The sequence below is a fragment of the Ruditapes philippinarum genome, unplaced genomic scaffold, assembly GCF_026571515.1.
Source record: "Ruditapes philippinarum isolate M1 unplaced genomic scaffold, ASM2657151v2 ctg2403_1_1_1_1, whole genome shotgun sequence".
Lineage (NCBI taxonomy): Eukaryota > Metazoa > Mollusca > Bivalvia > Venerida > Veneridae > Ruditapes > Ruditapes philippinarum.
This window is the reverse complement of record NW_026856153.1, coordinates 222,779-236,694: the sequence shown is the minus strand read 5'-3', so window position 1 is coordinate 236,694 and position 13,916 is coordinate 222,779. Positions and strand designations below refer to the sequence as shown.

Genomic DNA, 13,916 nt, shown 5'->3' with positions numbered 1-13,916 from the left:
TCCGTTGTTGGATTGCGCAATGGCAATAAGTGTTGGAAAAAGAAATAAGTCAGAACAAATATAAAAACACAATAATGATATTTTCTAGATGTTTCTTACAGCTTTTCAATAAATTTATAAAATCAAATATGACAGGCCGCCTTTTTGAGACTTTTGCGTTCGATTGGGTTTCTCATCTACGCTGTTCTAGTCATAATATTCTCTTTTCCAACCGGGCAAAAGACGATTGAAACGGACTTTCGACTAATTTTCTCCGTGGAATTAGTGTACAGTATCTACTCAATCTTTGTTTTATTATAAATTCCCATTCAATTAAGTCGAATTCCATTTTGATTAAAATCAAATATTGTAAGTAATATTGTATAAATGTTTAAATGTAAGATGACAATTAACGGAGAAAAACATTGCGGGTAGAAATGAACTGAAATAAAACTATAAAGGACGAATAAAATGTTCTGTTTGCGGTTAGCATGGTTAGTAGTATCTTATCCTATGCAAGTTAACAAGTTTGACTTCGACCGAGTATCTTTTTAAAGATTCTTCTTGTTTTTACGATGTACCAATAGTCAAATGTGTATCAGTTTAAGCATAATCAAAGATATATTCCTGATTTAATCAGGAACACAAAATTCTCTTTACAAGATGAACATATATATATTGTGTATTATATTTAGAGACATAACAATGTTGTATTGTTTTAGAGACATAACACAATTGAATTTAATTTAGACACGTTGAATTTAATTTAGAGACATAACAATGTTGTATTGTTTTAGAGACATAACACAATTGAATTTAATTTAGAGACGTTGAAATTAATTTAGAGACATAACAAATGTGTATATTTTAAGACGTAAAACCAAATATGAAGTTATAAATTATTTATTACAATAAAACATGCATTAGTTAAATAGTTCTTTCCTTGTAGGAGGAAGTATAGATTGACATAATCGCTATACTTTCTTTAGATTCCATGTATTTTATTTTGTATGTATTTTGATATGTTTTCAGATAACAAGAAACATTCAATTGATGGTATCTAAAATAGGCATATACATATATTTAAAGCACAGTTCATAGTTCTTTTTTAAGCAACGATGTAGAAAGAAGGCTTATCTCCAATAACATGTTTTACATGTCATATGCAAAATGCGTGCAAGAATGTGTTTGTTTCGTAAAGTATTTATCAAAGCACTAACTTTACGCTCAAAATATCAATATACTATAAACTAAATATCATTAGAATGTTTCAACAAATATATGTTGGTTACTTACGCTTCGAATCCACTTATACCAACTAAGTACGATGCAAACATAGCGTTTTAATTTATAATTTCATTTTGATAATTTGTCATTTACCGACTTCTGGATATCTAAATACATGTATGTTGAAATGCCAGACAAAGAAGGACTTAAATCTTGTTAGGATGTTTCCTTGTTTACATGATTAATATTCTTATTTTTATCAAGTTTTCTTGCTTGATTCTCTTTAGGTAAATATTAATGAGCATGTGTATGTACGAGTATATGTCCGGAAAAAAACATGTCATTTATGAAACATTGTAAGAAGAGTTATGTAATGAATATATTTTACAAAATTATCTGCATGGTGTTTGGTGCACAAAGTTTAAATCATTCCAGTAATTAACAATAAATATGAAAAATGTCGGGAATAAAATATTGATGACATAAAATGGTATAACGTGTTGAATTCATTACTCTTTAATAATATTTATATCACATAATGCTAGTATAAAATATTGTGTATTCAAGATGTTTGTGTCTCGAAAGTCCATTAATTCAATTAATTTCGGCAAATGGATTCATTTATTGTACAACGCATGTAAAATAATCAAGTTTAATGTGAACTCTTGACATAAATCGGCACAATTTTGAAATAACAGTATAACGCCCACAGCGCTGTACTGTTCCTTTAAAACTTATCAAACTTAACACGTGTTTGTTATCCGGATTTAGCAGTATTCACCAGGACGGGACACATGTAAGTTGATTTTATTTTATTTATAAGCATTACTATAAGAGAAATAATTAAATATATTAACTGAGTAAGAATAAGTATGACTTAATTAAATGCATGCATATTTCGAAACACGCGTCATAATTCATATACATGTATATCAAATAATTATGAGACTGTAAAAAAGATTGTTTAAGATATTAAATACATGAAAAATCTATAGAATATTCAACCCCGTACTAGGCTATGCAATTGTTTTAACCATAATTTTAAGTATACGCTTACAATTCCACTTTAGCCACAGTTGATACTAGTCTGTTACAGACACTGAAATATTTCTAGTTAATTCCAATTACTGTACCACCACTACTTTGTTACACATACTGAAACCACTACTTGTATGTTCCAACTAGTGTATTACAGATACTGTACCATCATAATTATTTCACAGATACTGTACCATTACAATTATTTCACAGATATTGTTCAATTTCTATTACATTACAGATACTGTATCATTACGTATATAATACAGATACTGTATCACTGCCAGTGATTCACTGTTTACATTTAGCACGTTACATAACTGTACAGATACTGTACCATAGATACTGTTTTACTACTTATTTGCTACATAAACTGTTTTGCTACTAAACGGTACAGACAGTATTTTACTACTTGTATGATTACTACTTGTATGATTACAACTTGTATGGTTACGGATACTGCATTACATTTTGTGTGTAACATACGCTGTAGGTTAATATGTATTATCCTCTGACAGATAATGACCAAAATTCAAATTGTATAATCTCTACTCATTTTAATTGTAAAATGCGTGGCATAAATGGCAAATTTCTACTTAATTAAATGTACCACGTGATTTTTCAATAGAAATCATCATTTGATCGCATCGTATCAATTCGGCTAGTTTACGTTTGCAAGTTTGCGAATCCAAAAAGTTTGTATCAAATGTATGATCGTACCCTATATTTCAAGAGTCCAAAAAACGACAAATCAAATACATATTATTCTCCAACTAGCCTCGTTTTCTGTTCCAAAAGTCAACATACCCATATCAGATTATACTTGAATCAACACAGTTCTGTCAAATTGTAAAAAATCGTGGTGAAGTAAAGAGGTCATTACACGTGTTGAGCTGGCGCATTAGTCAGTATAGTTTGGACAGCTGTATACTTGTCTAATAGAATTCAGTTTTGTAGTAAACAATGTATTTTAACTTCATAAAACATCACAATTATATATATACGTTGCAGGTAGGGGGCAATATGCGATCAGCAATGTTCTGCTCGGCACTGTTCGCATATTTCTACATGTTGTTTTCCGTTAACGCCTTTGTTTTGAGTATGTATAACTTTTTTCTTTACAATGTTTCTATGTTTGCTGGAACTAGCATAGTCGTTCAAACACTACAGGGTGGAAATTGATATGATTAATGAATTATGATACTCGTATGGTGAAACATTAAGAATCACTAACGAGGTACATTTCTATTTGTTAATATTATATTTTTGTGTAATTGGTTGCAGTAAGTTTTGCATAAAACATGGACCGGATATAGGCTTTTCCCCTAATTGACAAAATTTCATTTATTCAGTCAATATTAAAGTTGCGCGGAACAAATATGCAAGATATAAAACGTACTCCACTATTTAAAGGATATTAATTGATTCCCTTCAGCACCCGAAGACATTATCAGGGGAGTGGTGACCTAGTGGTTAAAGTGTTTGCCTCTCAACCCAGAGATCATGGTTTCGAGCTCTACTCGGGTCACGACTAGTTTCTTCATTTGACACCAGTACTGGTTAAGTCCAGGAAGCGGACTCTAAAGTGATTATTTATTTATTTACGATTATGTCATTTCATCTAGATCAGCAGAACGCACAGACGAACGCTCAATATGCAAATTCGGCAGCTTTTTACCCTCAACAAAGTTATCCGGCGACTCAACAAAGTTATCCTGCGACTCAACAAAGTTATCCTGCGACTCAACAAAGTTATCCTGTGACTCAACAAAGTTATCCGGCGACTCCACAAAGTAACCCCCCTCAACAGCGTCCCCAGAGTTACCAGTACTATGGAGCTAATCAGAACTACCAGAGTCAAAATTATAACCTAAATTCTTACCCACAGTATTCTCATCAGCCTGATTATCCACATGTTCCACTACATCAGCATATGGAAGAAGAGGGCGAACCAAAGGTATTTCCGCGAGCAACGTCAATGTATTTAGAGTTTCTGGCAGAATTTGTTCAGCTGCTGTCAGACGATTTGACTGACATTCTGAGTGGATTTTTTGGAATTCTTGCAATGTTATGATTATATTTAGTTATAGGAGTTGCAGTGAAAAAAGGGATTAATATATGGTGTTAACACTCAATATTTCTATTGCATTAGCAAACATGATTACATGGTTATCTAAGGGAAGTAAGCATGTTTAAGTTTGTAAAAGGAATAGCGTAGAGTTGTCTTTTCTGTGTAGATAAATATTCTTTATATAATATTATATATCGTCAACATGTGCTTGTTTTCCCTGGGATATTTCATAACTTACTCTTGTTTGTGTATCCGTGATTAGGATATATTAGAATTGCTGAGATATTCATATATGTTTAAGTGATAATGTCAATTTTGAATATATGATAATAAATATCGTATGTTATAACTGGGTGACTCGTTGCACGTGAAGTTCGCAAGTTTTCATATTGAAATTGTAATAGTTATTACCTTGTGTATAACGGCCTGCTACAATTACAGCTCATGTATTTTTGTTGCTCCTGTACATTAAAAAAATGATTGAAAGGTTCAGTGTATACAATACTGTTTATCAGAACTTAATCTTTTTGGCTATTTCATAAGTTTAATTACATGCTTCTTAAATACATAAACATTGGGTACTTGTTGAACTTGGGGTGTTGGGCAGAAGTTGGTGTACAGAAAATACTATTTGTTGTTTTACTCAAAACTTTAGAGCTTAAAGTAACAAACGATTGATGAAGTTATGAAGTGAATAATGTGAACTGTTATCGACTTCTTGCATTTACTTTCAGAAGATCAATAAGACATAAAACTGACGTTGCAATGCTAAAAGTCAATAATGTAATTAAACGAAAAATAACACACTTATAGCAAGCACCTTTCTGGATAGTCGCGTACACATAACTTTCACAGCAGAGCAGTTATAAATGCACGTGTTATTATGGAAAGATTGTATACTTTAATCAAACAACCTTCAAGATGGTTACTTGGTCAGATTTTTGTTGCAGTTCACACTGCAAGTGATCTGTTATTACAATGTAGCTGTGTAACACCGCTCTTTGGGGTCAAACGCACTTTGGGGTCCGACCCAAAGTGCTTTAAACCTGGCATCGTACTTTTGGGTCAAAAGCTGGGGTCAAAATCGTGAAATTGACGCACTTTGGGGTCGGCACTTTGGGGTCGGATCCCAAAGTGCGCTTGACCCCAAAGTACGGTGTTACATACTCGTAGCTTTATTAATTCAAAAAGTATCCGTTTTTTTAAGTTAAAGTAGAAACACGCTTATTTGGTGCCTTTAGAACGGCGACTAGGTTCTATCCCTGTGGCAGAAAAATATAACAAAAGAACCTGTTTAGATTTTAATAAGTGGTGAAAGTAGATGCAAATCCCCGTTATATGTTTTGTTTACATACAAGGAAATGAATATATGAATTCTAAATGTATTCGTTATTCTCTATTCCAACAAAAGTTATATTTTCTGTTGTTTTTTTTTTATACTCAACCAAATATCCTAGTCTTTGATACTATAGAATCTTTTGTATGTAAAAAGGTATTGTGACCTTATTATAAGTTAAAAACAGAACAATTAAGTTCAAATATATCGATAAATTCTTAACAAAACACAATAATGTATTTATCTATGTCTACGACATTTTTGTTGAAGCAGACAAGAAATATTAAGATGAAAAAAAAAGAACCTACTTGTGCGTATTGTATGTTTGATAAAGTTAACCTGATTTCATTGTGAGCATGCCAAGTAGTCCGTCAGTTTCTTTTTGTATATCCTTAAAGCACGATATTTGACTTAATTCATTTACTTAGTTGTTTAGAATTTATTATTTAAAATGTAAATATCCTTAAGTCAGTATGTTCGACAGATAGACCAATATTTGCCATAGAGAACTGAAAAACAGATCATAACAAAACAAGGTATTGGTATAGTACAATCGTGCTTGTCTATTGCGAATTGTCGGCATTCTCCGTCATAAGATAAGGACTATTATTGTTGATAATAGCCGAGATGTTCCTATTGCGTGTCTGTAGAAAAAAATCTGTTAATTTATATATCTAAACATAATATTTTATTATGAAACATGTCAAATCATGCCAGAATTAAAGATGAATTATTCTTTCTTCTGAGGAATCTCTTTAAAGGCTCATTTTAATTAACAAATACATATAGTATTATTAACAACCTTACATATTCTTACATAAGGTGCTTTTTCGTTTTTTAGCTTAACTAGTGGAGGCACAAACGTGCACCTAAGTAGAAACCACAGCTAGTTCGATAGTTTCCTCACATGGAAGAATCCAAAGTCCATGGCGGGATCTGAACACACAGCGGTAAGGAGCAAGTAGTTGGGGGTAGACGACATTAACCACTCGGCCACTTAATAATCGCAATACATTTGAGCCGCGTCATGACAAAACCAACATAATGCGTTTGCGACCAGCATGGATCCAGACCAGCCTGCGCATCCGCGCAGTCTGATCAGGATCCATGAGTTTCGCTTACCAACCCTATTACAAGTTGAGAAACTGTTAGCGAACAGCATGGATCCTGATCAGACTGCGCGGATGCGCAGGCTGGTCTGGATCCATGCTGGTCGCAAACGCATTATGTTGGTTTTGTCGTGACGCGGCTCAAATGTATTAACATGTAGCCAAGTGTTATCATATCAGTCCAACATAATACAATTGCGTTTACCTGATGTTTCGAGATACTCATAACGCTTAGAGTTAGTGTTGTTGTTGTTGCTGTCGGTATTTTTTGTTTTGTTTTTTGGTGTATCACCACTTACGAATAATGTCTTTCACGGAGATAAGTTCAGTAAGTGAAAAGGACCAATATAGTTCAATATTCACGGTATAAAACTAATATATCAATAATAAAAATGTCAATACAAACAAATAATCGACATGTTGCCTGCAGCCAATGTAAATATCGTCGGACTAATAGTTGATCACACACACACACATATATAATAGAGAGTTACAAATGATATACCGTATGATAGAAATAAAACATCTGAGATCTGTGTCCACTAACAATATCATTTATAACTGTTAAATAAATAATATAATATTCAAACTCGTTCATGTATGTATTATCAGTAGAATTATTTTTAAAAACAAATCGAAGAAAAAAACAGCATAGATAATGTTTTTATTGTTTTGTTATCGGTTAATAAATGTTGAGTTTGAATTAATATAAAGTCAGCAATTTTTCTAAGGAAGACCGGTAGGGGCATTCTTCATCAATTCACGATTATAACTTGAATTTACTACTTCAACTTTATAATATCACGTTTCAAATCCGTTAAACCTCGATTTTAGCTAAACCAATTCACAATTTTAACTCTATGAATTCAAAGTCAGAGTTGATATTTTGAACTGTATGGTTTCCATTTCATGAATTTTCCATTTCAACTTCACAAACTGAACTTAATGATTTGTATCGTAAATATACGAATTCGTGAATTCATGATGGGGAGTTTATGATTTTCTAAAGATGAAGTTCTTAATGCGTGAAATATAAACGGTAAGGTCGAGTAGTTCAATGTCACCAACAGGTCCTTCGTGCCATTTTAACAGAATTTTCCTTCTGTATTCTAGAAATAACGAAAGCGAATCACATACCCGAGCCGCTTTTGCGACTCCGTAAAAATTGTGCATGGCCGAAATATATTCTCGTGACATCATTTGTGTTATGCAAACATTATGTAAAGATGCACTAAATGTTAACGTTACATAAAAGACGCGTCGATGAAAAATGATTTTTTTTACGCTTTAACAGTCTTTATTTCGGGTATGTAATAAATAGAATATTATATTCGGGTAGGTTTATAACCGAATTTAATGAACTCGTTTAATAAAATAATATCATGCTCGCCAGAGGCTCGCATTAAATGAGTTCAATTTTATAACATTCTGGTCCATTTTTTAAAATATTAACTTGCCCACCTACCTTCAAACTATAATAAGCAACTGGAAACTGCGTCAGAGAATCGTTTCTTTAGCTAAGTGATGTGAAGAATTACTTATTTAAGTGCCGAGAGCTCGAATTTGTTTGATGCAGTTGCATCTTGACGCTACAAACTAAATTCGTCCGGGATACCTGCTTCCAACAATAAGTTTTAAAATTCTGATTTACAACAAAAATAGTTTCTGACTTGAAAATCAAATCATTCTGCAATAATCAATAATGACTTTCTGAAGAGGGGATGTTTAACGGTTGAGTACACCTCTGACAATTGCGCCAGGGCACTTGTCACATGTATGAGTGGGGTAAACAAATCGAAAAACACTCTAAGTGCAGGGCTTTTGTTCAGTAGTATAGAACGTTGTCTCTGAGTTAGTAAGCAGGTGAGCGCGAGTTCGAATCCCAGTCTTTGTTGAAATTTGATATGTTTGTATCTACCTGTTACGAGATATAAAGAATGATCGTGAATATATAAATGTGGAAAATTCTTTACACTGACGGGATATGAAGCTAGTGTGCGAGAGGGTCTTATAAATAGAAATACTCTATGTGTGACAACAACGCCGATGAAGAAAAATAATTTTAAAAAATGAACATATTTGAACATAATTTCATGAACATGAATTCATCACTGTAAGTGCTGCTTAACTGTGTGTTATACTTAAATTGTATTTTTATAAAAACTTTCCTATACTTTTCTAAAAACCATTGTATGCTTGCCTATAATATATGTCATTTCATTTCGTGGTAAAGAAAATAACAATAGATTCAAATGAAATCACAATTTGTTAATCAGAAAAATGTTAGAACTTTGATTAACTACAAGTTTGTTTGTTGACGCGAAGAAAGTAAAGATGAACTTTCTACATACCGTAACATGTCATCAACACCAATTAAGTGATATATTTCTCCCGGCATCACAGCCAAATATACTTTTAATAAGCTACACGATGATTGTACATCTGTAAATGTCACATTTTGTGAAGGTATTATTACAATTATGGTCAGAAAAATAATATATGTCTCCCATCTATCAATCAATAACAGAACAAAATTCAATATAATGTAATTAAACAGGCGTTAACGTAAGGTATAACGTCCAAATCTAGTAGAATCTAGTTTATGGGTATATAAACAACGCCCCACAACATGCAGTTTTATCATTGATAAAAGGGACGCCAGAAAGGTAAGAATGTTATAATATTAACATTATATTAATTAAATGAAAACTATTTGTTTTTCGATATTTTATTCAATATAATCTCAAGTTGCATTTAAATAAACAGAGAAATTTTGTCAATTTTTACACCTATCAATAAAGATAAGATCAATATCTCATTTTTAACCAAAAGTACAAAGTTTTCTTACTGTATTTTAAAAATCGCAGACATTCTCCCAATGAAAAAAACAACAACAACAATAAAAACAATCGTTTTGATTTGCCTGTTCCCAAGTAATGTCTGGCATGATGAACACGCTCGTGCATGTGGTTGTGCTTACAGTTCTTTGCGTGTATATGGACTGTAACTGTCAAGATGCATACAGTCTAAAACTAAAGTACATTTGTAATATCGGGACATGAGCACTTTAACTGCCATTCTGTACGAACACGATGTCTATACTTATAATGATGTAAAACATGACGTTTCTAGCACGTGCACGATGTATATAACTGTAATATTGTACAAAGATGAGGTTTGTACCTGTCAAAATAAGCAAGCCTAAGATATATAACTGTACTGAGGAACGTGCACGTCGTTTGTCTCTATCATAGTGTACATGCACGTGGTTTGTACCTTCAGTCTGTTCATGCATAAACACGTGTCTGTTACTGTCAAAAACACGTGTACGCAGACTATACCTATCATGATGTACGTGCACTAGGTATTTTACTGTCATGATGTTTTTGTATTCGGTATGTAACTAGCATGAAGTAAGTGCCCGCGGTCTTTAACTTTCATGATGCACGTGCATAAGGTCTGTAACTGTCATGAAGTAAGCGCGGTATGTAACTGTCATGATTCACGTGCATAAGATATGTAACTGTCATGAATTACGTACCCGCGGTCTGTATCTGTCATAAAGTAAACACTGTTTGTTACTGTTATAATATATGTGAACTCAGATTCACGTACACGAGGTCTGTAACTGCCCGCGGTCTGTATCGGTTATAATTGTCTTGAACGACATGCACGAGGTCTTTAGGGCTTTAAATTAATATATAGTTTGAAAACACTTTGTCTCTATTGATATTACATCAATGCACTAGCTCCAAAGTAGCGATAGAGAGATTCAATGTATATAGCTCTATTCTTTAAGCCTCGGTCTCACTTACTCCCGGCAGAGCCCAGGACCATTCCGGTAAGTTACCGGGATGATCCGGGACGATCCGGGATGAAATTATTGTTGCGGTCACACTTACCCCGGCAGCACTACGGTAGTTCCCTACTAACCACCTAGGATGCGCTCCGGAACATCCAGGCAGAGCATGCCGGTGCTTCCCCGGTCGTTCCCGGATGACGCCGGAAGAGCCCCGGTTGACCCAGGCAGAGCCCCGGTCGATCAAGGCAGAGCCCCGGCAGAACCCGGGACGATCCAGGCAGAGCCCCGGTAGAACCCCGGTGGATTGAAATACCCGAAAATGATAACATTGATACATAATTTTTATTTAATATGATATCTATTGTTTCAGAATAGTAATTCATGATGATTTTCTGAAAAATCCTTATGCCATACTGGATAGAAGGAAAATGGGAAGGCTTTTAATACAAACAAGTGCAATCATCGCAAATTGTCGTTATTCTTTTGAAATGATCCGGGCTTTGCCGGGGCTCTACCGGGATCAACCGTAGCTCTACCTTTAGGCCGCTATTCCATTAGTACATGATCCGTGACCCGCGTCAGTGATCCGTGTCCGGGCATGTCCGTGGGTATTATTCCATAGATACGTTATTTTCTATATACTTTTATTTGAAGTATAGCGAACAGAGGTAATTATTTGTAGAATATGATATAATTTCATTCTAATACCAAAAAAACAGTTGTAACATCAAAGAATTAGGTAACAAACATTGAATATCAGTTAGGTTTTCAAATAACATCTCTTTAGCAACCGAAGCCCAGATGTTGTTTATTTTAATCTGTCCTTGCTGCATCATAAACTTATAGGTTCTCCCACACTATTTTGGTGAGCTCTTTGGTATTTTCTTTCGAAATTGATAAAGTATTTAATTTCGTTCGAGGCATTTTGTAGGGATGAGACATGTCAGTGATTGTCCACGTCCGTAAAAAATCGCTCATCCTGCGAAACGTCGCGGATGCCGTCGCGGAAGCGGATGGTAAACGGACAAAAGGAATAGATTCAACGTATTCTTTGATTAGCGGATCGGTAGCAGATGCGGATGACGGACGCGGACCACTGATCACGTATAAATGGAAAAGCGGCCTTATCCTCCGGGGCTCTGCCTGTAGTTACCGGGGCTCTGCCAGCATATCCCAAGGCTCTACCGTAGCTCTACCGGTTAAATCATACACCCGATCATCCCCGGTTTGTGCCGGCAGAGCTATGGTGCTTTCCCGGTATAACCCCGGTCGTTCCCGGCAGAGCTAAGAATGAAGCCGGCAAAGCTATACCTTCCCGGATCATCCCGGACCAACCCGGTGATATTAAATATTTTATTCCATCCGGGGTCGAATGCCGGATGTTCCCTGATCATCCCGGATCATCCAGGACGTTGCCGGCAGAGTTACGGATGTACCCCGGTTGTTCCCGGTCGTTCCCGGATCACCCCGGACGTCTACCGGGGCTCTGCCGGGATGTAAGTGAGACTGTAGCTTTACTAGAAGTGTGTAAGTGACAACTTTTAGGCAAGAAAATATTAAAATATGTTTTAAGTCATAAAACAAATTAAAGCACATTCTCTGTAAGACATTTATCAATGATGACGATGACTGAAAATAAAATAGAAAATATTAGTTTGCCGTTTCATTCTGTTAATTAATCTATATCTAAAATTCTTTTTCTTTCTGATTCAATATGAGAAGGAAATTCGATATAAATGATTATTTGAAACCTATTTCTAATTTCAGCCGTTAACGATGTATAAACTTATTTGCCTAGCACTATGTATAGCGGTATCCTCGGCTATGACCGGTTATGGTAGGTGTATAAATATTTTTTACTTGTAGCAGCGTCCCTCCCGGGATAAATATTAGAACATTCCGAGAACTCGTAAAAACTATTAACATTTGTCAAAAAAAACTTACAGATTTAATTATGCTGTCTTGTAAATTAAAATAAAAAAACCGTCCATTCTGCGATATTTTATGAATTGTATTGTTATTGGAGCTGCCGATGTCAATAGTCATTTAGACGAAAAATGTAAAGCCCAGCGGTGGGATAATAAATATTAGTATTCAAATTGTCATAAAGAAAATATAAAATTAACGTATATCTTAACGTAACAGGTAGTTATTACGGAAGCGGTGGCTTTGGATCAGGTTATGGTGGGGGTGGAATAGGTTATGGCAGTGGTTATGGAGGTTTCGGTGGCTATGGAGGATACGGGGGAGGTTATGGTGGATTGGGTTATGGAGGAGGAGGTATTGGTTATGGTGGATACGGCGGTGGATATGGAGGATATGGAGGCGGTTATGGTTCACTAGGTGGCAGTTACATTGGGCTAGGTAGCGGATATGGCAATATTGGAGGATATGGCAGTATTGGAGGATATGGCAGTATTGGAGGATATGGAAGTATTGGAGGATATGGTGGTTATGGATCTCTAGGAGGCTATGGCAGTCTCGGTGGATATGGCGGTTATGGCGGCGGCGGATACGGTGGATATGGCGGTCGTTACGGCGGCTATAGTGTTGGATTAGGTAGCGGCTTCGGTGGCGGTTTCGGTAGCGGTTTTGGAGGATTTGGCGGAGGAAGCTTCAGACGAACAGGCGGAAAGAGATACGGAAAATACTAGTTTAAATGTAGGTTTTCTTTGTGATTTCCGGTCTTAAATTCTATTATTGGTCATCACAGTACGGTACTTTAAAACATAAAACTATCACTTTTAAACCAAATACATAGTGTATATGTACGACTTTGACGTAATTGACAAATTTAAAGTAGACTTTAAAAGTTTTTGAAAACAGTCGTAAATTTTTAATTGCAGTATATGCACTGATTTTCTAGAAAGCTACATGTAATGTCCTTTATTACTTAGATACATTCCTGGATACATAATACATAAAACATTAAACTCTTGAAGAAATAATAAGAGTAATTTGACCGCATGTGGTTTTTGACAAAAATGATAATTCATACTTGTATTTGTGTATTTGTCTCACAGCATGCATGTATATTTTGTGTACACATGCGTCCATCATTTACTAGAGTAATACAGTACCACAATACCGTACTATCTCTCATATACATTATTATAACATAATTATTTGTGTTTCTTTGTTTCCAACAAAGAGGAATTGTAGTCTGTATTTCATTGTATTTTTCAGAAACGATTTGTGCTAAGAGGGATAACAGCTTATATTGTTGTTTCTTCATTGAACATGTTTTGTTACTAATTTAGAAAATAATTAAATGTTCCTAGAAAACTTTTCAGAGTTACTGTTTTGTATGCGCTACGCTACGCTGAATTAAAATCATATAATGCTGGAAAAATG

At 34.8% G+C, this 13,916-nt stretch overlaps 1 protein-coding gene across 1 annotated transcript; it reads left to right on the top strand.

The window, feature by feature from the left end:
- The first annotated feature begins 9,359 nt into the window (after positions 1 to 9,359).
- Positions 9,360 to 13,850, top strand: LOC132745589 (acanthoscurrin-2-like). Its single transcript, XM_060734537.1, has 4 exons — positions 9,360 to 9,426; positions 12,330 to 12,403; positions 12,712 to 13,223; positions 13,749 to 13,850. Exons 2-3 carry the CDS (start codon positions 12,339 to 12,341, stop codon positions 13,214 to 13,216), a joined length of 570 nt encoding a protein of 189 aa, XP_060590520.1. The 5' UTR covers positions 9,360 to 9,426; positions 12,330 to 12,338; the 3' UTR covers positions 13,217 to 13,223; positions 13,749 to 13,850.
- Positions 13,851 to 13,916: the final 66 nt, after the last annotated feature.